At 41.5% G+C, this 27,950-nt stretch overlaps 1 protein-coding gene and 1 non-coding gene across 2 annotated transcripts; one reads left to right on the top strand and one right to left on the bottom strand.

The window, feature by feature from the left end:
- The first annotated feature begins 252 nt into the window (after positions 1-252).
- On the top strand, positions 253-13,860 carry RAB18 (RAB18, member RAS oncogene family). The gene is made up of 7 exons (XM_048951336.1): positions 253-458; positions 2,500-2,555; positions 7,942-8,003; positions 8,760-8,832; positions 10,457-10,575; positions 10,651-10,717; positions 12,137-13,860. The coding sequence occupies exons 1-7, from the start codon at positions 391-393 to the stop codon at positions 12,310-12,312; spliced, it is 621 nt and encodes a 206-aa protein (XP_048807293.1). The 5' UTR covers positions 253-390; the 3' UTR covers positions 12,313-13,860.
- A 3,805-nt stretch (positions 13,861-17,665) lies between these two features.
- TRNAN-GUU (transfer RNA asparagine (anticodon GUU)) lies at positions 17,666-17,739 on the bottom strand. Its single transcript has one exon. It is a non-coding gene; the product is annotated as a tRNA-Asn (tRNA).
- Positions 17,740-27,950: the final 10,211 nt, after the last annotated feature.

The raw sequence follows: 27,950 nt of genomic DNA, 5'->3' as shown, positions 1-27,950 counted from the left end.
TTTTTTCATCGATTTCCGACAGCAGAAACCGAAGACCAACACTCAGAGCTCTCTATCCCCAACGACTTGTCCAGCACCAGTAGCACAGCCCGGGCAACGCCCACAGGTGAGCGTCGAACCCCTCATCCAGCCGCACACACGCCCCCTCCCTCCGCCTCGCTCCAACCCCGCTGCGAGCGCCAGCTCGGCTCCCTCCGCTCTGCGCACGCGCCAACCGAAGGGAGGGGGCTGTTTTCCTCCTCTTCCCCGCTGCTGGCACGGCTTCGGCGCACGCGCGGAGCGGCCTGCGAGGGGTGAGCGCAAAGGGGCGGCTGTGCGCGCAGGCGCAGGCGGTGCGGCCGCAGCCCGAGTGGGGAACGTCTGTCGGTCGGGGCCGGGCGCGCCGACGGGATGGACGAGGACGTGCTGACCACGCTGAAGATTCTCATTATCGGCGAGAGCGGCGTCGGCAAGTCCAGGTGAGCGGCTCCGTGTCCGGTGGTCTCTCTGCTCCGCTCGGCCCGGGCCCCCGGCGCCGCGTTGGACACTCCGCCCCCACCTCCGCCTCGGCGCGGCCTGGGCGCGGCCTGCCCGGCGTTGGGGGGAGCTTCCTTGGCCTCTGCGGGCCGGCCCCGCTCGGTCTGCCGGCCTCCTTCTCTGGTGTTCCGCCCGGGGGGAGAGTGGCGGGGCCGCCTGAGCCGAGAGGAGGCGCGGCCGAGCCCTGCGGACCCTGACTCGGGGACTCGGGCCTCCCTGCGCCCTCTGAGCCTATGTCGTCATCGTTCTGTGCTTACTCATCTTCCTCCTGCCTTGGGGTCGAGCCTCACGTGTGCTCGTGTAGTCGCACACACGTCCCGGTGCTGAGGGAGAGGATGGGGGCACTAAAGTACATATCGAAGTCGGTCTGCCGCTGACTACTGTTGTGCTTTCCCAAGTCCTTGGGGCTGGTGTTTCACAGCGCTGTCACATCTTTTGTTTAAGCTGCCTTCTTTTGTCTTTTTTTTCTTCTTATTTTTTTGATAGTGCCATAGACCTTAATAAAATAAGTGATTTATGAATGTAGGCCATCTGGGAACATACCACGTTTCTTATGTTGATTATTACTATTTTCTTTTTTTGTGTGCATGGCCCTAAGTAACCCGTAAGTTGCTAATGGGAGAAAACAACCAACACCCTATTAATTATAAATCTGTCAGCCCTCCTTCGAGTTAGCTGCTGAATCAACAGCCTGGTGTGGTAGGCCTCTCGTGACAGACATGACTTGAGATTCTCTCAACTAAAAGAAATCTACCCTTTTGTGTGTGGATATGTGACACACAGTGCGCACAAATGCATAAACAAACATTCAGAACTTTATTTCTTCAAAACAGAAGAAATGGCTGTTTCTTGATTAGAATGTATTTGATGCTGAACTTGGGTTAGTTTGACATAGCATGTGGTTGAAGTCCTGACTTCTCAAACAAATGCTGTACACCTGGACCCTGCAGCAGTGCTGTGCTTTGTAGAAGACATCTCTCTTTGAAATAATGGCAAAATGAGGGATTGGCTGAGTTTAGCTCTCCAGGCTTACAAACTGATGTTTTTGTTCCAGTAGCAGTATGAGGGTTCCATATTTTGCCTTCTTTAGAGAATTAGTTCTGGTTGTCACTAAAATAGCTGCTCTTAAATAGCGTCTCCCAAAAAGTAAACAAGGCTTTGTTTTGTTTCCCTAGCCTGGAAATGAACAGAAGCTGTCAGTCATAGCCAGCAGCTGTCTGCCACATGGCGATATTTGCTCACCACAGATGAATAAGGTTACTGATTAAAAAAAAGAAATAGCATACTAAGGAACTTTGTCTTGCCAAAATATTTACATTTGGCACAAGTGCTGTGGCTTATGGGTACTTCTAGGAAGAACCCTACTACTATAATGTGGGAGTAAATTTTGCTTGCATCTGGTTTATTGGTAACAAACATCTGTGGATAGGGAGAAATGTTGTATATGTTAAAGCTGTTGTGTACAGAAATGATACAAAACTGTAAAATGATTTGGAGTTATTTCTGCTGTTCAGTGCCTGTGTCTTTTTCTAATGGGTGTAATCCTTATTCTGCTGCATGCCTAATTCCAGGAATTATTTCTTACATCAAAAGCTGACTTGGGATTTTCTTCCCAAGCTTACGGAAATACTCTGTGAGACAGTGTGAAACTGAGAGAATCTTGCAGTCATACTGAGGCCTGGGAAAAGGGGAATAGAAGCAGATCACTTGGCTGTTAGGCAACCAATCTGACAGCTTGAGTGGCACTCCTTCAAGAACTCTGTAATGGTTGTATAGAAAAGGGCTGGGCTCTTCTGACATAGCATGACTACTGTATTATTTTGTTTCCTTCTTTGTTTTATATTGCAGGGTAAGGATGGGAAAATGAGATGTATTTTTCTTTAGCTATGTAATCTTGCTATTACTTTCAGATGTGTAATTTATAGGCTTTTGACAAGTAGTGAATATGCTGCAATAACTAATTCTTTGTTTTTTTTCCATCAGCCTTCTGCTGCGATTCACAGATGACACATTTGACCCAGAACTTGCAGCAACAATCGGTAAGTATGTGCTGATGCTACCTGAAAAAAATTTACACCGACTGCAGAATGAAATAGCAGTTTGTTTAGACTTGCCAAACCAGTAGAGAAGTTCAGTCATGTCTGTTATTCTGTGAGGAAAGAATGATGTGCATACAGTTTAGCATGTAGTAGTAATTAGTGTATTGTCTGTACTGGGCAGTAGTCATCCCCTTTGTGGTAAAATGTATCCTTGGCTGGGAAAACAGATGGTAAATGTCATCCTTGGTGAAGCTGTAAGTCGTGTGTGGGTAGTGCGAAGCTCTAGTACAACAATCTGCCAATCTTTTCTAGCAGTTCAGGCTGAAATGGAGTTGTAACAAACACCGTTATGTCTCCCTCTGATTTATTTGCAAAGTAGCTGTGAAGATGTTTGGATAGTCCAGAACTCGTGAGTAATACGATATTTGGGTAGCTTGAGTGTTAAAAATACTTCGGACTCTCTATTAGAGAATGTCAGCTTTTGCAACTTGAATAGTACTGGAGTGTGCTAGGCACTGTGTAGCTTCTGTTTTTCCTGTACAGGGAAGAAATTACAATGTGTCTTATGTTTTTTCTAGTTACTAATCAGTTCCTTGGCAGCTAATACTATTGAAAAATATTGAAGAGAGCCATGAAACTGGAGTTGGGGAACAAAGGAGTGAGATCATGACTGTGTTGATGTGATGCCTACCAACAGGGAAATTAATTGTGTTTGTGGAAGATGGTGCAGGAATGCAAGATATCCTATGTAGAGAGTTGCATCATGTTCTTAGGAGTTTGATTGTGCTTCCTTTGGTGGCCATCTGTGCCACATTAATAACTGAAGTAATGTAAAATAAAAGTGACTTCTCTGTAGAATGCATTTCAATTCTAAGATGTTTTGTACTTCCTCTACAAAGTTCTGGTTGAGGACTCTGATTAGGAGCAGCCAAATTTAGGGGAAAAAATGCATCTAGGTCAGCTTTGTCTGTTTGTTTAAGAAGTCTTCAATAATGTTAATAAAATACAGGAGCACTTTTCATGTGGAGCTTTGAGAAATGTAGTGATAATAAATTCAAGGCAAGAAAAGGCTTAATAAATAGCATTACTTCTCTGTATGGCTTCTGCTGGGTGTGGCTGCTGTGTGGGAATCACTGCTGTAAGCATATTAATGTTGGGGAATGATCATATGCAAAGGCAGTAAACAGGTACGTGTTGCTGCTGAGCACTGCTGAGGCTTTCCTATAGGTGTTGTATAACTTCCTGAGAAGGTGTCAGGGGTGGTTTTTTTTCCAGCAGATCATAGAGGTGCAGTACTGTGTGCTGGCCCAATTAAAACCAGCATGCTGACCTCTTCAGAAATGCAGGGGTTGGGGTTTTATTCTGAAGATTTTAAAACTTCGCGACAGACTGAAATTCACTTCTGGATGGAGATATTTTCAGTGTGTCCCTAACTCAACTTCATATATCTGCCTAGCTGGGCAACGACAACATTTCAGAGTTGGTATTGAATTTGTAAATGATAGCTTTCATGTGCCATCAAGCCTGAATACAGTGCTTCATCACCAAAAGAACAATTTTAATTTGTCCCAGAAAGGACAAAACAGTCATTTAAGCTGCTTCTGTTTTCTTTGACAAGTGTATGCCATGAGGAAATAATTGCTGGGTTGTGCTCTGAGGATGCACGTTTTTGCTCGTTTTAAATAAAAACAATAAAAGTTCAGGTAGCATTGTGCCACTGTTTTCATTTTCAATTGTGTGATGCACAAATCAGTATCTAATCAGTTTGGAGCTAAATATATTGAAATCACGCATTGTGGTTTGTGACATTTGATTGCTGGGTAATAAGAAGCACAAATTTCCATGAGTAAATGAAACTGCATTACAAAAAAGTTAGTCATGGCATGCATTACTGCAAGCTCACTGTCAGACCACGTAAAACGTCAATCTCTGTCAAGAGCCCTTCTAGTTGAAGGGCTGTGGTGAGCTCTTTCCAGAGGTCTTTTCTTCTCTGGACTGAATGAGAGCAGCTCCCCTAGCCTGTCTTTGCAGGGGAAGTCCTCTAGCTCTGAGCATCCTCATGGCCCCCTTCTGTACCCCTTCCATGTCCCTGTTGTGCTGGGTGCCCCAGGCCTGGGCACAGTGATGCCCACAGAGCCTCATAAAGGCAGAGCAAAGTGGGGAAAAATCTAGAATAGATGCTGAAAGATCCTGATGTGATTCCTTTTCTTTGGGATTTGCCACACTGTACGACAGCAGTTAAGGTTTTGCAGCATGTTGTGTGGAGCACTTGTGGGATAGCAAATTACTGTGGATTTTTTTCCCCCATTTAAATGAAAAGGGAGCAGAATCTGGGTTGTACTTGCGTTTTTTTTTGGTCTTTTTTTTTTTTTTTGTCTTTAAAGCAGCTAAGCTGCAGCATCTCCACTTTCTGACAAATGTGTTACTGAGAGGCAGCAGGCTTTGTTTGTAGAGATGAAGTATTTGGGGGTGAATTCTTAGGGAATTCTTTACTGCTACAGGACACATCCTGGATGCGAAATACCGGGGTTTGCAAGATGGTGAGATGACAAAACATTTTGTGAATCTTTACTTGAATGTTTTTCTGAGTTGATCAAACGCAGTTTCACTTTGAGTTTGGGGTTGGAAGTACTTTCTACTGGGACTGCAGAGCACCACACATTTCCAAAATGTGTGGATCGACTACAGATAGTGTTATCTTTCAATGTCATCTGCTTACTGACTGCTGAATTGGGTGAGATGTCTTTGGCTTTCACTTAGAATAAAAAATGAAGAGAGAATACTGGGTTAAGGTTGGCTGCAGCAAGGCTGGTCTCTTTCCTGTTGAGACACGAGGAAAAGTGATCTTTGTGTCTTGCACAAATCTACAGCTGCTGGGCGCAATATAAACTTCAAGCCATTTGTTTGCAGGGTTTTTATTATTTAGGATTTACTAATAATCCTGCAATATTCGCAGGAGTATAAACTGATTCAGGTAAGTATTTTGGCTTCAGTAGCTTCTGCAGGATTAACCATGTCCTGTTCTTCTTACCAGGTCATTGTCCTCTTTGTGTTCTTTTGAGGCAGACTTGTTGCAGAGCTTCATCTCATGGATCAGATTGTGCTCCACCATTTTCTGTAGTCCTCACTGCTTTTGCCTGTCTCCTTGCTCTCTGTATGAGAGATTCTAGATAATCATGAAATGCAGTCCTTATTTCATAAGTGAAATTACATACATCTCTTAGCTTTGTAACCTTCCTTGCACTTGGAGTCCTGCAGCTCCCAGATGCCTGGCTTCTCAGTTACCTTTAACACAGATAACGTGCTCCAGCTGACTTTGCACTTGGTACAAATGCAGCATGCCATGGTGGACTAAGAGCAGCGGCAGCATGAAAAGGACAGAACTGTTTCTTGCAGACTGTAAGTCTGTAGTCTGTTGGTGTGCAGTGCTGGACACCCGGGCAGTATGTGCCTCCACACAGGAGTACAGGGTAGGACCGTGCTCCCTTGGTTTTGGCTGCCTCCTAGAGTATGGTGGAAAGCATTGTCAGCTTTCTGTTGTCAGGGTGACAAATGTCAACTCATCTTGCAAGCTTAGAACTGATACTTGTCACAGGAACGTGTCTGCATTTCACTGATTCACTTACAGAACAGAAATGCGCTGTTTGTTCTCTTTAACAAACAATTTTCTAGAGGCCTGAAGTTTTCTACTTGCTTTCTTATATTATTTTTAAAAAAATATTTGTCTTAAAACATTTGATGTGTCTTAATCACTCAAAAAGATATATTTTAATGTGCTTTTTTTCTCTTAGTAATCAGCCTGTAACACATGCAGTTTATTCACTATTTTAGTGTCTTAATTTATACAAATTGCGTGTGCAAATTTTAAACATTACCTCTTGATTTTAAGCTTATCAGCAAGGCTAACTTAAAGGTGCATGTGCACTTTCCATTAAGTGAAAATTGCAGAATAGACACGACGTTTGGTCTGTTCACTTAATGGGAGCACAATAACCTGGCTTTGAAACACAGTTGATGCTCTAAAGGGGAAAAGAGTCCTTCTTGAAACTGCTGTGACATGCTTTGGATTTATGTGAAGTATCTGATAGACTCGTAACACCTACAGTTACGGATTTTAATATCAGATTGATGGGTGAATCTGTACTATTAGCAGTCAGATGTTCTAGCTGAGCAATGGTGATTTTCATAGTTCAGGGAAAGAAATACAGCATTGCTGTGGAGGAGGAGATTCTATTAGTGTAAAAGTTACTGCTGAACACTGGAAAATTGTTGGGACAGGATGTTCTTTAGGACCAAGTTGTGGCAACCTGCTAGCATAGCAGCCTGCTGTGAACTAAGTTCTATGAACTGGTGTTTAAAAGATGAAAAGCTAGTGGTGGCACTTCTTTTCTGTGAACATAACTGTAGAATAATGTGCCATACTTGTGCATGGCATAAAGCTTTATATTACTGCTTAGTTGGGGATTAAGAGTCTTTGCCACTGGAAAATGACGTTATTATACTTCATTTCAGAGCTGCTGGCTGATGGGGAGCAAAATGAAACATAACTGTACCCGACCTCTCCCTCACTTGTATTGCCGTAGTCTTTAACTTTGTCCTCCTGTTGTTGTGTGTAGCTTTTCTTGGGGAAGTGGTAGGCTCTTAGTTCCCATGTATTAAAAACAAAGTAATAATAAAACTCCGATGCAGAAGTTGATTATTCATATCGACAGTAGAGGTGTTACCATGATGTCTGTCTGTGTCTCCATTGTTGTGTGCAGTACTTGAGTCCCTAATGCTGCTGGAATCCTTACAAGAGACATACTCCGTGTTCAGATAACCTGGAGCTTATTTGATGTGCTCGTTAGAGCAATTAGTGTCATCTAACATTGTTTGTCACAGGATAGAGGTCATGTGTTAGATCAGTCCCTGTCTGTGCTAGTCTACCTCTGGCTGATCACACTGATGGGACTTGGTCAGAATGTTAGAGATGAGCTTATTTGCTCTGTTTCCCTGCCTTGCTACTGCTTCCTTGTTTATTTTGAAAGGATGTTGTTCAAGGTCAGTGATATGCTCAAGAACATGTCTTTGAGTAATGAATTGAAAGTTAATCCATTTGAATTAAAACTTGAATGCTTGTCATAGAAAGTGTACTTTAATGTTGGCATTTTTTTCCCTTATTTCTGTAAAATATTTGAGTCAATGACCTAAAATGTCATTGGGCTTTTACAAAAACCCTTCAATAAAGCCTTGAGAGTGTTAAGAACAAAGTGTGGAAGTAACCAATAGAACTTACTGCTGCTTGTTTTATGAGTTTGATTTTTTTTTTTTTTTTTTTTCTTGTTTTCAATTTCCAGAACACATGAAGTATATATTTGAAGGAGTAACATTTTTTTTCCTTCTCCAGGTGTGGACTTCAAGGTGAAAACTATTTCAGTTGATGGAAACAAAGCTAAACTAGCAATATGGGTAAGTCTTGTCTTGTTCTTAATATATTGCTTTGTTTTGGGAATGGTGATGGCTTGTGTAAGGTGTAACTTGTATTGAATCATTTTACGTTTAACAGGACGGTTATTTGGAGGCGTGAGGGCTTTAATACCTGAAGTCACTTACATTTTTGATATGTGAAGTCTGCAGCACGTTTACTGCTCAGATAGATTAAATTATACTCTGAACTTCGATAAGGAATGAGCACTCTTAATAGCTGTGGGGGTTTTCTTGTTCTCTTTGCTAAACTGTTGGCACTTCAAATGTGACGATGTAAAGTTGAATTTGCTTTAAAACATACAGGCTTCTTTCAGCTCTGTCATGGGATGTTAAATTGCATTTACCCTGGGTCTTTGGACTGAGATGTTAGAAGTGAGGAACATACCTCTACCACAGATTTTGATGCTTGCTATAAAATCTTAGTGTTACAGCTGTGTTTCTGGCTGGCTGCTGCCTGCTAGCTGTAGAACAAATGCTACAGCAGAAATAGTCTAATCGTTCTCTAATCCAGTTATTCACTGCACTTGACAGTTTAAATGTGTTTCCTGGGACAGACTATGCAGAATCTCAAAGTTAATGTGAGTGAAACAACAGAAGCAGATGTAAATTCAGTTATTCAGATTGTTGCGTATACTATATTATTCTGAGTCTTATATTGTGTATTCTGTAGGATACCTGAGAGCTAAAATAGATTCTGCTCAAATTCTGAGTAACAGAACTTTTTGGATGGCTTTTTAGGATACTGCAGGTCAGGAGCGGTTCAGAACACTAACACCCAGTTACTACAGAGGTGCACAGGGTGTTATTCTTGGTAAGTACAGCTTTGCGTGCAATTTTGAATAAGTTGATGGTTTTCTCATGCATTAGAGTACTGACTCACCTAACCTTTCTATGCTATCTAATTGATTTTGAAAGCTTTTTTGTACCTTTGTGTGGAACAGCACCTATACTAAAAGATCTTGCGTTTTGTCTGGCTACTGTGTAGTCTGTCTCACAGGTCTGAGAAACAGGGATTGTGCATGAGTTTAAAAGCTGCTGCTTCTTAAAGGGATGTCTTAGAGCTCTTTAAAGCTTCCTCTGATTGGAGACAGTCTTGAGTAAACAGTTATTGTCTCCAGTCCAACTGCTTAATTTGAAGTAACCTGTCAATGAGATTTCCTGGTAGGTTTTGTTTTGTAGGTACTGTTTTTCAAGTTCCATTATGTTCCCCATGTAGGAAGACACTGTCAAAACATGTCTGAAGTTCCTTAGGTGTTGCCTCTGAACTTACTACTTAGTATTAAATGCCTTAAGAGTAAGCAAGCACTATTTGGGAGTTAGGAAGTTCTGTTGAGATTAGCCCTCTGACTTCTTAAAATAATTCTCTACTATTTCTTTGTTGAACAACTTTCTAGAAATCAGACTGTTCTTGCAAGTGAAACTGTTGTTTTGAGTGAAATGAACTGTTAATACTTACTTACATATGGGGTGGGAGAATGAAGAAAAAAGATTTTTCAGAGCTTGAAATGGTCATTATAGGTACCACTGGCTCCTGAAATTTAGATCTAGGAAGTGTAACTGTTAGTGAGTCTTATTACTTGTACCTCATATAAATGCTACATAAAAAGGAATGCTAATAAAATGCTATATAAAAAGGGCATTAGTTGTCAGTTTACTTTCTTAGCTAAAAATGAGGAGTGACTGAAGAAATTGTGGCTATTTGGTCTGGTGGAAGCAGAAGGGAGACCTTGTTAGTCATATGTAAATTGCACCATGGAGGATGTTTGTCTCAGGTGTCTTAGAGATAGAATGCAAGGAAACATTCTCAAATAATGCCAGGGGAGGTGGTTAGATTGGGTATTAAGAAGGATTTCTTCACAGAGAGGGTGATAAAGCATTGGAGTGGGCTGCCCAGGGTAGTTGTGGAGTTCCCAGCACTGGAGGTACTTGAAATGTGTGGACATGGCATTACAGCGTGTAGCTTAGTGGTGAGACTGAGGAGATCGTATTAATGGTTGGACATAATGATCTCAAAGCTCATTTTCCAACCTAGATGATTCTGCAATTCTGTCAGCACCATAGCAATGCAGTGTAAGTAACACTTTACAAGTGAGATGCTCAGTGCAGAAGGTGATGACATCCTCTAGGTGTATCTTCTGTAGTGATGTATGTAAGTATCCTATATCTGTGGTTTGCAGACATGGAATTCTTTGAAGATAATGGTCTCTATCTTATAAACCAGAATGTCTAAACATTACTGAATCTTAGAGTTGTTCTGCATTTGTATCATCAATGGTTGGAGCTGGTGAATGAAGTCTAAATTGGATTCCTTGGGGTTTCTTTGATTTTTTTCTAATTCAAAAAACATAACTTTTGCTCTTGTAGGGTGTCTTTCTTGGAAACAATAACATTATTGTATAACATAATTGTGAAATAACATTATTTATATCTTTCAGTTTATGATGTTACAAGAAGAGATACTTTTGTCAAGCTGGATAACTGGTTAAATGAACTGGAAACGTACTGCACAAGGAATGACATAGTGAAAATGCTTGTTGGAAACAAGATTGATAAGGTAAACGTGGTTCAACTGCACTGAATGTTCTGCTAGTGTATTTTGCTAATAATACATATTAATGCTGTCTTGTAGGAAAACCGTGAAGTTGACAGAAACGAAGGTCTCAAATTTGCAAGAAAACATTCCATGTTGTTCATAGGTATGTTACAGATACTTGCAGAGATTTTACTTGAGTTTTTGTTAGATGATGAAAGTTGCACTTCTGTAGGACTGAATTTTTATACAAATAAGTTGTGTTTCTCAGCTGCAGTAGGTGCAAAGGTAAGTTACACCCATCTTCTATAAATCTGTCTCTGTGTCTAGTGGTCTAGCTTAACTGTCAATGAGTATACTTGAGAGCTCTGTAAGAATTAAGGGTGGAATACAAGATTGACTGTATTTTGACAAAAACTGTTATTGTTTTGAGGTTCTGCCTGGTTTCTTACAATTGTTAGTTGTTTTTTTTCCCCCCTTAGTCCAGACCTACTTGCTGAGTTACAAACAGAAGCAAGGTGAATCAGGGGAAACTGGTACTGACAGACAACTTTCAGTATAGCAAAAGAGCTGGTACTTGACAAACCCACAGTAGAAATGGAATGTAAAAAGAAGTGGGAGTGTAGTTAACTTGTAAATGGTGGGTAGGATGGAATAGTGACTGTCCTGACCGGAGGAAAGATGTTGGTCTCATTTTGCTGTGGGTGAGATGGGTTTAAAATTGAATTTAAAATGTATAGTGAATTGATTCTTTATGCCCAAGTTTGTTAATCCTTTCATATAAGAATCAGCAAGAAGTACTTTATAGGATGGTTCAAGTAGCAAAGCAGTTCACTGATGTGCTCTGTGTTCCTCTGTGACGTAGATATGTTCCTCATCTGCAACTAATAACATGTTTTTGTTTGGCACTTTGCAGTGTTTTTGGCGTTAGAGTCAGATGTGAAAATTTAAGAAGCTCAAAACTGAGGTGCAAGCTGTTAAGTGCATGGAATATAAAAGGAAACGTAAAACTTAGTATACATGTGTTTGTGTGACTGTACAGAAGAACAGGGCAAGCTTTAGTGGAACTGAATAGTTGCAGATGGTTTCTGTTTGCTCTCATAATACACCCAGTGAGCAGTGTTTTGTGGTTTTGATGAAAGAAGTATTCCTGAATGAGATCACCAAGAATTCTGCTCAGTGCAGAAGAAATGAGACCCCTGATCAGTTTTTAACAGAATAGTTTTATCATGGGTGTTGGTCCACAAACCTACAGCATGGAGTCCTTTGCTTCTAATGATAGTAGTGCTGCAGTTCAGGCAGCAGAAAATTTTCCAGTCTTTCTTTTACTGAACTGCTTTCCACAGCAAAAATAAATGTAAACTGTAAGTCTCCATATATACTAGTGACATTCAATCTAAAAGTTCTCTTAATAAAGCAGCAACTAGTGGGAACGAACATCTGCATAACTGCTAATTATGATGCTGCTACATGTTGTAGAACACATTGTAAATCTAGGTGTTAGGTTAAGACTTCTGAAAGAAGAAGCACTGAACAAGTTATTGGCAGCTATGCTAACATTGGACTTCTTGTGTCACTTTTCCAGAGGCAAGTGCAAAAACGTGTGATGGTGTACAGTGTGCCTTTGAAGAACTTGTTGAAAAAATCATTCAGACTCCTGGACTGTGGGAGAGTGAGAGCCAAAACAAAGGTGTAAAATTATCAAACAAGGAAGAAGGACATGGAGGAGGCGCTTGTGGTGGATATTGTTCTATGTTATAAACTTTGGGAGGCTTATTCTTTGCATATTTAAACAGATAGTGACATCTTTCTGTAAATAAATCCATTAAATGCTATTTTTAGGGACCTTGCAGTTTGCACATACTTGTTTTGTATCATGGCAGTGAACACTTGTAGGAAAAATGTTCTGCAGCTTTCCCAGTTTGAGAATGTTATGGTAAGCATGCCCAATTTGCCATCTTCAGGTTTTTATAAAGTAGCATATGTAATGTGCAGGAACAAATGCACTAAAAGTTTTATGATTATATACATCCATCATGTAAGTATTCTAAACAAATCCATCTAACACATGCACATTACTACATTGTCTGCTTTCTGTCTCATTTTTAAGTACTCTGAAATTACAGAACTGCGTAGTGTACACAGACCTTGAAAACAGTGTAAGCTATAAATGTAACATTTCATCTCTTCTAGTAGATGCTTTTTTGATATTAAAAACAACACGATTATACAGTTCTTAGGTAAATCTGAATTTTTATTTCAGCTGAGCTGTCAAAAATACAAATTGGCACAGGCCATAATTGATATCAGCACCTTCTGGAAGAGATGCCGTGAAAGCTTCCTTTGCAAAGCTGAGGGATGCCCTTTTTTCTTTTTAATCATCACTTCAGTTGATGGCTTAACTGGAGTTTTAATCCTGTGATATTTATATACTAAATTTGTGGTACTCTTGCACTCTAGGTTTTTATGATGCAGTCTACTCTAGGCCTGCTATAGAAAGTCTTCATTTTTGGCAAGGAGTCTAAACGACATCTTTGTTCTTTCATTGTGGATCAGTTTGCCACTCTTCAGTACAGATGCCTCATTTTCTTAAATGTTTATAACTATCTCAAACTGTAGCTCACTATGGCTGTGAAGATCTGTATTATGTCTGCTTTGTGTGGCTACCTGTTTGGAAATATAACTTCCTATCACAGACACTAAATGGGAAGCTCTGGGGCTACTGTATGGAAAATACTATTACAATGAGTATTCACTTGAATTAACTGTATCAAAGCCAATGGTTTGTTTCAGAAGACTTGTATAGACTAATAAATTTTTTTTCCACAGTATTCAACTTTTCTAACCTCTTTCTATTGTAGAGTTGTATATTTTCTAGCACATGCAATTTAAACAAGGTCATTTCTTACAGAGAAATTATTTCTGATCTGTGAAGGACAAGACAAGGATGCTGTGTTTTTATTTTTTTAATAATCACTATAGTGCAATCAGTAACTGAACTTTGGGCAACTTCTTGTAAATACAGCAAATGACTGCCTTTTCTTACTGCAAGGTTTTGTGTACATGTCAGCGTACATGATCTGTATTTTGCAGCAGATCTTGGCTGCTTCTGTTAAAATACACTTTTCTTCACATGGAAACTGCTTTCTATTCTGTTGTACACTTGCTTGAAGACAATATCAAAATTTGGAGACTTAACCACCCTAGTTGTTTTTACCAAATATTGTATCTATAGTATTGTTGATGTAGTAGAATAATTTAAATATGTAAATGTAATTGTTATTAAATACACATACATATTATATTGAAGTGTTAGATTTGTATTACTGTTTCATGATGCAGAATGTGGGCTGAGCACATCTTACTGTTAGTGTTGAGGTTGCTGATTCTTGTTTGGTGTAGGTTAGTAGCAGTGGAGACCTGTAGAAGCATTAAAGCTCTGAATAACTTATTTTGGTACGATTTCGCTAATGTTGGGCAGATGTTGTAATGCAGGCAGAGGCCAGTAGTACTTCCATACCCATTTTTCCATCTGTTTTGAGTGCATCTTTATATCGCGAAAGGACTTAATTTTTAGTTTGTGTCAAAAAGATCCTTTTATCACAGCACCGGGATTCATCTTGTATTCTGATTCTGCCTAATCTGACAGCTTCTCTTCCCAAAGGGAGAGGAACTGCGGGGGACTCTGAATAGTGGCATTGTTCTGCAGAAGAATGAAGTCATTTGCTTCTTTCCCTGGAAAACTGGAGAGGGGGTGAGGGGAGAGAGTAGTATTTTGGAGCAGCCTGCTTAGTAAGGCTCAAACAGAGCTGTCTTTTTTTTTGTTTGTTTGTTTTGAAGAGTTCTCTATTCGATATGCAAGTAGATTTCTTCTTCCTCTTCTAAGCATGTTTAGGTATGTCCTTAGGGAATGGCTTTTTCTGAGTCTCACTTTCTCCCTCACTGCTCTTTCAAGGAGCTGTGCACTGGAGGAGAGGTTTCCTGTGCTTCCAGTATGTTAGAGCAAACTTAGCATCATGTGTTCTTCCTCTATTTCTTTTGTTTCAAACTTTTTTTTTTTAATTTTGTGGTTGCCATCTTTCAAATTTTTCCATACTTTCATTGTTTTCTCTTTGCAGGTTTGTGTTGTACCAACACTTTTCCCAGTCCACTGTCACTGGCTGTAATGCAAGCATGTCTAAAGCTACTGTGGGAAGTATCATGATTTCTGTCTTACTGATTTAAGAATTGATTGCTTTTAGAATCATGTGGAACCTTAATGGGTAGCTGAGGGATAAAGGGGATGATAATTGATTTTATTTTTTATGGGGTAATGACAGCTCTTTCTTTTCCAGAAGAGTGGTCAGGTGCTGGAAGGGGCTGCCCAGGTGGTGGGGCCGCTGTCCCTGGAGGTGTTGAAGAAACATTTAGATGTTGTACTGAGGGACATGATTGAGTGGGAACTATTGGTGATAGCTGGATGGTTGGACTGGATGATCTTGGAGGTCTTTTCCAACATTGGTGATTCTATGAACGTCCTCTTTAATGGCAGATAGTTTTATAAGCAAATACTGGACCACAATGAAGTAACTGGGATCGTGGAAGAGAATTAAGCCTTGTTTTGTTTCATTTATTTTGTTTTCAGTGTTGAAAACATCAAGCATCAGTTAAATACTGATGGCTAGCAGTGGTTGTAAGCTCTGGAAGCCTGGAAGAATATAGCAGAGCAGGTAGATCATCTTAAATTTACACTTCACAATACTACTGTTATGGTATGGGAAGATGATAGGACAGGCTTTTGGTGCAGGTTTCAAGATGCTCTTTTTTTATTGATCTACTATTTCTGCTAGAAGGGCTTTTATCCAAAGGAAAGAGTCACTTTTCCCTGTTCTCCTACTGCCATAATGAGATCAGCAGCTGGTTCAAAGTTAAATGAAAATGTCAGTTCAGTAAATCCCTGAATGCCATCAACTGTCTCACTGACCTTGGCAGTGCTTCAGGAAGCAGCGGTGGTCTTGATGTCGTTACATATGGCAGTGGCAACTCCTCTGTGTGCTTTGTTTTATTTTCCTTGTCTGTCAATTACCTGGAAGACGCATAGTGAATTGCAACAGTTCATTTAATCTTGGCCAATAGTTTTGTATAGTTTAAAAATGTTTTGAGGCTGGACTGGCTGTGATTTACTTTTTATTCTTAAACACTTGCAGCACATGGCCAGGCTGTGTTTTGATCACCACAAGTTATTGTTGTTTAGCTACTGGAGGATTGGTCAAGTGCTCAGGGCACTGCATCTACTTCACCTGTGCTATCTTGTTCAAAGCTCCTGTAATATCTTACAATGTCTCCTGCCTCCTTGATGAAGCAGCATTATCAGATACAAAAGTAGCATTATTATTAGATTATTAAAAGTAGCATTATTATTATTATTAAAGTAGCATTATTATTAGCATATTATATTATCACAAGATAGCAGGGTTATCTTGTGTTACCGGATACAACATTGCATGGTTTATAGGGGTAGTTGAGCCTTCAAGGGCAAAGTACAGGATGCTTTTCATGGTGATTTTCTAACGGTGTAAGACTTTTTAAGGGGGGAAAAGGAGAAGCGGTCCATTAATACTGTATCAAAACTCAAGTTTTCTAAGATTTCCTCATATTCATTCGTGAGTACCTGTGGCACCTTAATTAAAAATGTAGGGGCTATATGTAGGCAAAGGATTGCGAAGCCATGTTTCCAAACTACTGTGTGCTTATCTTCCATGGCTGATGTCAGTGCAAGAGTAAAAAGCTCTGACCTTGTGCTTGTGCCAGAGTAACATCTGGTCCTTTAAGTTACAATAGTCCTGGGGATTAACTACTAAAGTTCTCATAGTGCTGGTTTCTGTAGCGTCTATGCATAAAAATAATCCAAAATTCCTAGTGATGTTCCAGAACTCTTGGGCTCTAGTTCTTTATCTTACAAGCTCCAAAAATACAGAACTGTTTTAAAAAAAAAAAAGCGTCTAGTTGCCATTAGAAACTTTTCTGGTGGAATGATCAGCTCTGGATTTACTTTGTTCTGGAAACGTCTTCTAGTTGGATCTTTTCAGTAGTTCTTGATTCCCCTGTTTTAACATCTGTCAGGCTGGGCTTTCTGGTAGGATGAAGCTGTTGTGATGTTGGTGAGAGCGTGAACCTTGGTCTTTAACTTAAGCTTGAGCTACTTGTTGCTTTCTAAGGCTAGGAGCAAATCTATAAGGCAGAGGTCAGGGAACAAAGTTAGCAATAGTCCAAGCTCTGAAGGCATTTATGTATTTTAATATATACAATAATATATGTGTATGTTCTGCACTTCAGCCTCAGACACAACGAGTTCCTGTAATGCAGGGTAGGTACGACACGGCCGGCAGCCCAGTTTCATCCAGAAGAACAAGATTGCCTTTTTTGTACTTATTTTGGAGGCAAGAGTGAGTTACGTACATTGACAGTGCCTGAGCTTGGTGTGAGAACAAAGCTGGTTCCTGGTCACTTTGGAGTGCCAGAAGACAGAGACGGTGTCTGCCTCGGTGTGGTTTCACTCAGAACTTCTGAAGAGTATCCTCTGTGAGGCTGGCACAGATCTCGGTTCAGCTGGTCCAACCCCTGCTCCACTGGGGACACCCAGAGCAGAGGCCTGGCCTGCATCCAGGTGGCTTCTGAAGTTCTCTAGGGAGGAGACCGCAGCCTCTCCTGGTGCCCCATCACCTGCACTGCGCATAAATACCGCGGGCTTGTGCCAAGAGCGTCTTGTCCTGTCGCTGGGCACCGGGCTCTTTGCTCTCTCCCCATCAGTGCTCTCTATACATTCACAAGCTCCTTGTGGGCCGCTTCAGTGCTGAGCAGAGGGGAAGGATCACCTTCTGTGCCCCCTGCTGCACCACTCCTAACACAGCAGGACACGCCCTGGGCCTTGGCGGTACGCGGTGCTGCTGACGCACTTCTGCCACAGCTTTTTTCCTCCCCATATCGTTTTTTTTTTCTCCGTAAGGAGCTGAACTCCGTGAGGGCCCCGCGCGTGCAGCTGCTTGGGGCTGTTCCTCCCTGGGGGCGGGATGTTCTGCTTTTGTCTTTCGGACTTTCAGTACTTTCCTGTTGGGCTTTAAAAGGGAGCCGCTTCCGTCCCTGGGTGGGCTCGAACCACCAACCTTTCGGTTAACAGCCGAACGCGCTAACCGATTGCGCCACAGAGACCTGCGTGATTGGTGGCAGAACAATATTGCTGATTGCATTTGCATTACCTGCTGCAGGTGGCGGCTGCGTGCGTGTGAATATCGACCACAGCCACCACGTTCCTGCGCTGGGCTTGAGGTGTCCTTGTATCAGAATAGTGCAGGAGATGCAAAGAAATCTGCTGCCTCCTGCGGGGTGCAAAAGATGAGGTTCTTTTCATTTGGAGAAGTAGCTCATGTTGCTCAGGAGAGGAGGGCTTGACATGGTGGTGTTAGGCCATGCTCGTATCTCAGGGGTGGGTGAGCTGTACACTTCTTCTAAGCCAAAGCTGCAGAGTGGCCCAGCAGCACAGTGCTTGCTGCTTGTATGGGCACGGCTGTGAGAACTCTGGCAACCTCTGTGGCTCTGAGCTTTAAAGCAATTAAAGACATCTGCTCTTTGGAGCACAGGCTGAGAGACCCCAGGTGATGGTGATCCCTGGAAGAGTCTCACTGTGCCTGGGGACGAGAGGTTGGGAACGTTGGCTGGCCTAAAGATAAAGTGAAGATTTCATGGTTGAAATTACATATATATAATTTTTTTTTAATAGATGTGCTACCTCAAAGAAACCACAGAGTACTTACGGTTTCTTGTGGGTGTGTTTCTCCAGCCAGGAAAGGGCCGAGCCTTTCACTGTATATTCCCTTGCAAGACTGCACTTCTGATTACTCCTGACAATATTGTTGAGAAATCCTCCTGCAGCTTAACAGCATGAGCATAGGAAGATGTCTGCTAATTATTTTAGAATTAATTTGAGTAATTTGCTTTCAGAGAGTTAGGAAACACTAGGTAAGAGAAATGACATGGAGCATGGCTGCAGATTCTTTTGTCCTGAGCTGGAATTGGAGGGTAGCTGAGTCCCATGGGCATGAGAGCTCAAACGTAGCAGATTCAATGTAGGGAGGAGGAGGGAAAAAAACTGGAGAGCTGAACTTAGTATAGAACCTTCTGTGTTTTTAGGTAAGTGTTAATATTGGTCTTTCCAATGGTTTCCATGATTATCTTTTGGAGCACTAACAGCATTCAAGCTTTGGCAATAATGTTTGAACTAAGAAATTACAGGTTTTCAAGGCATTACTCATACAGTCTTTTCTCTAACTTAGAGTTTGAGACAAAGCTTGGAGGAGAGAGAAGGCATTAAATTAACAGGTCAAGCTGGAAGATCCAAGTATTCAAGCAGGGAGGTCCTGTCTCAGGTCTGTGGAAAGGCTGCAGTAATGCTGTTGGTGCGGTGTCCTGCTTTTTCTGGGTGTGAACAAATGTGTGATGAAATATGATGGGAAAGCTAACAGGTTTCTGTAGACCAAGCCAGAGGGTGAGTTCAAGCATTCAAGCATATTCAAGGAATATGCTGCTTGCTTCTCTTCATCCTCTAAACAGAAAGAAAAAGCCATCTTCTCGTCCTCAAATTTCCCTACTTTCAAAATCTACAGTGGGCTATAGGAAAGAAAGAGGCAGGTTCTTTAGGAGGGTTTGTTGTGTCAGGACAAGGGGAAATGGTTTCAAACTAAAAGAGGGGAGAGTTAGACTGGATGTAAGGAAGACCTTTTTTACACTAAAGGTGATGAGGCACTGGCAGAGGTTGCCCAGAGAGGTGGTAGGTGCCCCATCCCTGGAGACAACAAAGGTCAGGCTGGACAGGGCTCTGAGCACCTGATCCAGTGTAGGAGTTCCTGTTCATTGCAGGGGAGTTGGACCCGATGACCTTTAAGTGTCCTTTCCAAATCAAATGATTCTATTAATAATATATATATTTTTGCTTCCACAGATGACCTCTTCCGCTGTGTGTGTGGTGTGGTGTTTTTTTGTGTGTTTTTTTTTTTTTTTTTTTTTTTTATAACCTTACCAGGGGATGCTTTCCCTCCAGCTTGGCTTTATCTCCTTTGCTGTAACTTCTTTTGCTGGGTCTGCTACTGACAGTGGCATTTGCAGGTGATACTTCCATGCTGAACAAAACCAGGCCAAAGGCTGTCTTGTTCATGACAAGTAAAAATGAAAAAAGCAATTACATTTCTTGCTGGACTGGAAAGTTGCTCATTGCAAAGCAATGCCTTTTTAATATTTTCTGCTTTTTAGGGTAAATACAGTGCAGAACTAGGAATGCAAACTCTGAGCATTTGTTCTTTTTCATGCATTGTTCTGTGTGGAAGTGAATCATACAATCATATCAAAATGCTTAAACATAGTGATAGACTTAATTTGTGGTGTGACTGAGGAAAACAGCTGAACTTCTTTGTAGCTCTGTAGTTGTATTTCATATACAGGGAAACATTTTTGTTAAAACTGAGTTCTGCTCAAGCACCTTGTAGTAGCCTGAATATTGCAGATGAGGTATTCTGTCCCCTGGAAGCAGTGCTGCCAAGATCCCTGGCAGCACTGGCAGATCCCTGGGGCTCACCAGCGCCGGTGATACTGTGCTTCAGGAACTGGGTGGGTGCACTGGGAAACACAGAAAAATACAGGGAAAACAAGTGATGAAGAGCCCCTGATTTCTTGGGCAGGTGTTTTTTTTTTCCTATGCAATTAAATTATTCAGTTGAAAACCAAATCACTTCAGTTGTTTACATTCACACTTTATTTTTCTGCCCTTGTGCTTTGTCCTCAGGAGTTGCTTGATGACTGCATGCTTGCTACAACCTTTGGCAGCCTGTCCTGCACCTGCAGCATGGGCCAAACCCTTTGTCTGTCCTTGCAGAGATCCCTAGGCACTTGTATGGCATAACCAATATGGGGAAGTGGGGGAGCAACTTAGCAAGAGGAACAAAGGAAGAAAAGTAGCCCTGTGAGGTTAAAGATGCTATCTATCTCTCTGCCTCTACCAACCCCGAGCTGCCTGCAAGACAAATTGTCAGCAAAGCCCATTTGTAGGAGGTCTGTGCCATTGCTCAAGCACGTGTAAGCTTCAGAAGAAAAATGATAGCAAATCATGTGCAAAATGCATTTAAGCTGTGAATTTGTGTGTGTTCTCATTCTCTATGACCTCTGCCTCCCTCATGGACTTTCCTGTAGGCTTTGTCATAGTTAGAGGAGTTATCACCAAGTAGAACTCTCCTCAAGAGCTTGTATCTTTAAAACAACTCATAGAAAAATTCTCCTTTTGCTTGTGCGTGACTGACTTTTATGAACTCCTGTTGAATCTCCTAATCCCGTTTTGGTCTTTTGGTGCAATTTACTTTTATCCCAAAGCTCAGCTCTCCAAACTTGCCAAAGAAAACACCGGGCACCATTGAAAGACTGGTTTAAATGGAGCTGCTTGAGGGAGCCTGGTAGGGAAGTTTAAAAAGACAAAAGTCAATGTGTTTTTCATATCTTTATATATAAAAAATCTTTATGTTCTGATTAGGGACTAAGTGGACCCTTGAAACCACAGTCCCTTTCCTTACTGAAATTTTATATTTCTCAGTTAATATGGGGCAATGAAAGTGCTGGGATTTTTATTTAAAGAGCAATGGTGAACATTGTAATAAGATATTTGTAGGCATAACTGAGAAATGCTGCAAAACTAGATTTTGCAAATTGGTAATAGAGAAGATAGTCCATTTGTCTCAGGCATCTGCAGCTCTCCATTAACTTGGAGCGGAGCTCTCCAGATCGTTTACTCTTTGCAGTGCTTTGAGATGGGTAGAGTTGCTAAGTCACTGCAAGACCAGCATGTGTTTCTGCAGAAGCATTTAGATGGTTAGATGCAAACTCACTTTTGAGTATTTGGGTACAAATTTTTATATGAAATCTGCCAAGGACAAAGAAACCTTCAGCTTCAACTGACAAGCCTAAGGTCCCATCAGGTGCAAACATGAAGTCAACTGGTTCTTTTCCTCCAGTGTGGTATATGTGGCTTCTTAAAAATTTGGTGATGCTATATATATGAACTTCACATAGTGATGCTTGGAATAGAGGGAAATATGGATTATGGTTTGACCCAGGAGCCATTAGTTTGTGTACACAAGTGTGGCTGAGTACAGTTCTAACAGTGTGGCTTGAGGTAAGAAGGCACCATTACTCTTCCTCTGGATTAGAGCAGACCTCAGAGTTTAGTTCTGGAACAATCTGGAGATGATGTGGTGAATACATATATATATATATATATATATCTCTATCTCTCTCTCTCTCTATCTCTCTCTCTCTCTATCTCTCTCTACATATACATATCTATCTATATCTACATATACATATCTATCTATACAATAGATATACAATATATATCTATATTTTAATATAATATATATAATATATATAATAATATATTATAATATATATTATATTATTGTATATGTAATATACAATATACATATCTATCTATACAATACTGCAACTTCTCTACTGTGTGGAGTTTAAAAAAAAAGTGTTTGTGTGAGTGCAGAACTCTCACAATGTTATGCTCTTGTCATGACACAGTAGAGAACATTTAAATGCAAACCAGTGCCTTAGCCTTCCTGCCCGCTCTCCTCTCGTGGGCACTCCTTGTCTGAGATCTCTTTTCTGTCCTGCTGTGATGAAAGTGACAAAAGGTGGAATTCTATTTGAGACTGTACACAAATTATCCCAGCAAAGCTCCCTGCAGTCCTGCATATGCAGTCTTTTTTGCCCTACAGATGGAGAAATTACAGCCTGGTCTATGTGCTGGCTTCAGGCTGAGCTGGAATACTCTCGCTTATCCTAGTAAGCATGTTAAGAGTTTCATCTTTGGTTAAACTGGTTCTGCTGGCAGTGCAGAGAAGACTGGAGATAGAGTGCAGAGAATGGCTTGCTAAAGATGCAGCAGAAGTGATGACTTTATCCTGCAGATGCTGATGGGCCCCAGCTGGCTACATTGGCTGGCATGAGGAGCCTTGTGTGAGGCACTGTGCTGCCCTGTCACAGTGCACTGCTCCCCCTGACTTGCTGGACACTCTGAGAAATACAGGAAAATCAGAGCTGAAGTGACTTCCACAAAGCACAATTCACCACAGTAGGCAGATCATTGTAAAGCAATTACTTTTTAAACTAAGAAAAAAATTGTTATTAGTTACAGGGTAAACCAAATGATATGAGAAAAGCAGCAAAGGAGGAAGAGCTTTTAGGCCAAATGCTTTACAAAGCCTCTTCCATAAGATGGCAGCAGCTTATTTTGTGAAATATGCTGCAAGGCGGAGTGAAAGGATGGCTGTGGGAACCTGTGGAATGGGTGCCTCATCTTTGTGGGCTTTGTATCTGTCTTTTGCTTGGTCCATGGGCCGTTTGGTCCGTGCCCTTTGTGACTGTCCTCACGCAGGTTAGTCAGCAGCCTCGCTGTACACGGTAAAACATTTTCTCTTGTTTGATGCAGTGGCGATAAATATAAACACAAGCAGAGATACTAAAAAACAAGCTGCAGGGGCCATGAGTATCTGATCACGCTTCAGCATTTGCTGTGGGCAGGTGTGTAGAACGCAGGGGAAGGTGATGCTGTACGTTGTTTGCCCTGTTTCAGGTTTTCTTTCTTGCGTGTAACTGTTTTGTTAGGAACTGCCCAAAGTGACCTGAGTTTTGAGAGCAGGAGAGGTAGAAGAACAGGTTGTTGTTTTTTTTTCTCCTTCCAAAACACGAGATCTGTTTAATGCCACGGTCAAACCAACCACGCTTTGTTCTGAAGGAAGGGATTGTGGAGAGGGCTATTATTCGTCTAACAGAAAGTGGTTGAAAGAAAATACATTGGAGATGAGCTATTTTCTGAAATCTTTTGATATAAAGAATTTCATGTCTCAAGTATTCCAGTTATTCTTTCTGAGCGTGTTCCATGTTCTCAGTGATGCCCACCATTCTGTGTGCAGCACATACTTATGCACGTTGTCTCCTGCTCCATTTTTTTTCCTTTACAGGTGCATACCAAATATTTAATAGTCATAAATAGTGTGATTTACTCTAACAGTAGGTTCTATTTAAGAGCAAATTATGGATTATTTTCTCAGTTGTTTTTCTTGTTCTGAATGGGTAACACGGGAGGAGCTAAAAGAAACTTCCTTTTGGCTTTCCCCATTTACTGCCTCTTGTTAGGCATTGCTTGTGTTCCCTGTGGCCCTTTAGCATCCATCTATCACCAGTATTGTGGTAACTAATGTGAGCTTGAAGAGTGGGAGGAGAAAAACTCAGTGATCTTTGTCTTCCATTCACGTTTAAATAGAACTGCTGGACTTTGTGGTTTTGATCTCTGCATTGGTGGAGTGCAGACAAGTCCCTCATGAGCCCTTCCCACCTCACTCCTCTGTCCTCGTTTCTGGCTCACTGGGGACTGGATCCTGTCTGGAAGTGAATGGACTGTGATCACAGCAAGGAAGCACAGTTACACAGGCATGCTGGGAAAGAGAGGTACCCCAGTTCCCAATGGGGGTTCCAAAGGTTTAATCACATCTCAGAATTTGGGGGCTTAAAGGCTGAGAATTGCTCTTTGTTAGCTCTTGGACCTGCTTTTCTACTGCAGACAGCGATGGAGATGGGATGCTTTCATCCCTTTTCCTTTTTTTGAATTGTGTCTCAACTTCAACTAGGAAAAGACAGGCTTTCTGCTCTCAGATTTTGGCCAATGGTAAGGCTTAAAGAGTTTGAAGAAGTTATGCTTGGCAGGAAACTCAATATTTTAAGGGGTCATTTCATTGTTACTGGTCTACAGTGCGTGCTGCCTGATTTATACCAAGGAGACTCCTGGAATGCGTCCTGCTTACTTCTTTCTTTCTTTCCAATTAACTTTAAGGAAATAAAAAAAGAAATGAAAGTGAGTTATTTGGATAACATATAGGATGTTTTATTTATTCTAGAAAGGTTCAAATTCTTTCCAAGAGTCCAACAACTTCCATTTTCAGAAAGGAGCCCTTTTCACCTCAAATTATTTACATTGCAATTGCATCCAGGGGCTCTGGTCAGGATGGCTCCAGAGGGCTTGGGGAAACAAATGGGGTGAAAAGAAATGGAAAAGTAAATGAGAGCAGTTTGGAGCATATGGGGAGCCCTGGGCTTCATGCAGATCAGCAAGGGGCTGGACTGCAGCACGGAGGCTCTGGCTCCCGTTGCTTGGGTGGGGTGGATGGGGCGAGGGGTGGCCAAGCTCTGTGCAAGCCAAGGATGGGGCTTCTCATGGCCATGTGAGCTGCTCTGCTTTGCCTTTCTGCAACGTTCTGTTATAAAACATGTTAATGGCAACCATTTTGGTTAGCAACTAATTCCTTAGAGCAAATGTCTGTAAGTCAATTGTGTATCAGATGTTGCCACATATTACTTTGTTTTGGTGTTTAGCCACAAATAGCTCGTGACAATATTTTTGTGTTATAACACACCATAATTTACTTCTACCAAGCATGTAATTCCTGAGAGATGGAGTGGCACTCAGCCTATATGTTCTTTGGTCTTTGCTATATTCAGTCCAACACAATGGGTGCAGCTGAATGATTTAATGTCATCCCGAAAGTATTCACACAGACTGCTGAAAAAGAAAGCTGGCCATGGAAATAATTTGTAACTAAATGCATACATAAATATAGGGCTACAATGCACACAGAGGCAGTGTATTGCCGTCCCCTGCTGAACTTTTCAATAATCTTGGACCTGTGCCTTCCTGGGGGATAAGAAAAAAAGCACCCTGTAAGGTAAATTTGGTTAAATAGTGAGCTCTGTGAAATGTTCCTTTGATGTCAAACAGGTGGAAGATCTGGAAGAAACGAGGACCATCCCAAAAATGCAGGTACTCTATTGACCCACTCGTTTGAAGTGTAAGTAAGGAATCTAGGAAGTCTGCTCCCATCTATCTCCCTGCGAGATGGAGGGAATCTGGAGAGGTTTCAGGGCTGCTGTGTATGACAGCAGCAGTTTGCTGCTTCACAGTGTTTGCTGGAGAAAAAGAAGTCTTGGAGCTTTAGTGTCCATTGTGGAGGCACGTGCCAAGCCTGGGTGGGGGCTTGCTACATGTCTGACTGTTCCTGGGACAAGATCCTGATATGACACCAGCTGCAAAATCACTACAAATTCAGTGTTCTGTTTGATAAACCAGTTATCTGCTGGGCTTGACAGGTTGAAAGCTTGATACTTTGTTAGGATAGGGAAACAGCTTGCACCATTACCTTGCCTTGCACCATTTCTAGTAAACTGACTATGTTTTGATTTTGGAGGAGTTACATTTTAAATTTGTCAGCTTTCAACTCAGAAAAGCTATTAACCTCTTATTTACTGGAGCACCCCCATGGTTCCTTGCATTAGGATGCTCATTAATTTTGCTGTGTGTTAACTGTCAAAAATCCACCGAAGTGAGTTCAGAAGCTTTCCTTGCCAGATATTTCAGTATATTTCTGGTGATTTATTCTACTTCTAGCTTATTTTATTTACATTTATAGCTGCTTGATATTCCTGAATGTGGGCCTAAATAAATCATTTTTATTTCAAAAACAATGGAAGTACCTTCAACTAATACTTGAGAAGATATTGCTAAGCAAGTGTAGTGCTTGCAGTATGGATTCTCTCTTGAAATAGTGCCTACAGCAATGCTAAATCAGATTTTTGGGGTAAAAATGTCCCCAGACCTGTAATAGAATCTACCAGTTAGCAAGCTTGCAGCCCCTGAATCCCACCCAATGCTGGGTGTTGCTGTGAGCTTAGGGAACAGAGTCGTTATGGTTGGAAAAGACCGCTAAGGTCATCATGTCTGTCAGCCCACTCCCGCCATGCTCACTAACCACGTTCCTCAGTGCAACATCTGCATGTTTCTTGAACACCTCCAGGGATGATGACTCCACCAGCCTGGGCAGGCTGTGTCAATGCCTCACCACTCTTTCTGAGAAGAAATTTTTCCTAATATCTTAACTGAGCCTCCTGTATTGCAACTTGAGGCCATTCCCTGATGTCCCATTGCTGTTACCTGGGAGACAGTCTCCTTTCAGGGATCTGTAGAAAGGTGAGCAGTGCTGCCAGGTGGGGCTGTGAGATGGATACAGTGGCTCTCGGGAATGGTGAGTCCTGCAGCACATCTCTGACCTTCACAGCTGTGAGGGCTTGGGCTGCTGCCTGCTGCTCTCCTGGTGTGAGGCAGTTAAAGACCAGACAGAATGGACAAAACACAAGAGTTTTCCTCCCCTTCTTGCATCCATACAGGCTGATGCTGTTTAAAGTGCCTTTTCTTTGAGAGATCAGTACCAATAAAATACGCACCGGTAAGAAGCCAATTTATGTACCAGAAATGACTACATGTGTTACATAATTAGAATACCTGCCCCGACTCCTGAAATCCATCACCCATGGACCTGCTTTTAATCTTGTGTCGTCTCCCCGGCTTATGAGATGAAATGTAGCTGGGGAGTGTTATGGGAACCAGATGGAGAGCTTGGCTGTGGGGCTGCTCGGAGCGCAGTGTGTGCGTACCTTGCAGGATACCTTAATCCATGATAAAGACAGACAGCTCACTCTTCCAAAATCAAAACCATATCCATCAATGGTAACCTCTTCCTAATGCAGCACGAGCTGCTGCCGCTCAGATATAGGCAGCTTGGAGCGCCTGATGTAGGCAGAGCTGGACAGCAGCCGTGCATGGATGAGATAAAATCAGTTGGCTACCTCATAAATAAATTTGAAAGATATTCTAGGGTGATATAAATTCAAGTACTAACTTGATCTGACTTGATCCCAGAGGGGTGTTTGCTCCACCTTTCACTCACTGGATCCTGATTTATAGCACACATTTTTAGGCTTTATTATTCAAGAAAGAAAACCTTCAAACTACATCTGGCTGACCCAGCGCGCTCTGCCCGGAGAGCTTCATGCTGCTTAAATTAATACAACTTGTTCAAAAACGTCGCAGAATGGATGGGTTTTTAAGTCAGCGAGGATTCAGTTTGGGTAACTGAATGTTATTCCTACATGGTAAAATACCAGTAGAAGTAAAGTCAATAAACTCTAAAGGCAAATATATTAAAGAATTCTTATGCATCATGATTTTCCTCTTGCCATCGAGGGAAAAGATTGTATTTTATACAGGAACTGAGATGTTTCCCTTTCTGTAGTCCTGTGTGGATTTAACTAAAGCAGCAACTAAGAGAAACACAACGTTTCATAAAGAAAGCCTTGTTGATAATTATAGAATGGTGGTAAGCATATGCTCATGGCCTTTATTTTTCTTGTTCAGAACTTTATTATGAATCTTTAAGTTTCAAATGACTCTTGATACTTTGCATGTGTGAGACAGATTTTAGGTAAATAAA

Source organism: Lagopus muta, chromosome 7 (genome assembly GCF_023343835.1).
Source record: "Lagopus muta isolate bLagMut1 chromosome 7, bLagMut1 primary, whole genome shotgun sequence".
NCBI classification, from domain to species: Eukaryota; Metazoa; Chordata; class Aves; order Galliformes; family Phasianidae; genus Lagopus; species Lagopus muta.
Note: the sequence above shows the minus strand (reverse complement) of the source record. Positions and strands in the feature narration are given on the sequence as shown.

What these genes read in the sequence shown, in the direction of transcription:
- RAB18 (XM_048951336.1), top strand. Translation starts at nt 391, where the DNA reads ATGGACGAGGACGTGCTGACCACGCTGAAGATTCTCATTATCGGCGAG. An exon ending in AGAACTTGCAGCAACAATCG is followed by an intron (nt 2,556 to 7,941) that starts GTAAGTATGTGC and finishes TTCCTTCTCCAG; the next exon opens with GTGTGGACTTCAAGGTGAAA. An exon ending in TGCACAGGGTGTTATTCTTG is followed by an intron (nt 8,833 to 10,456) that starts GTAAGTACAGCT and finishes TATATCTTTCAG; the next exon opens with TTTATGATGTTACAAGAAGA.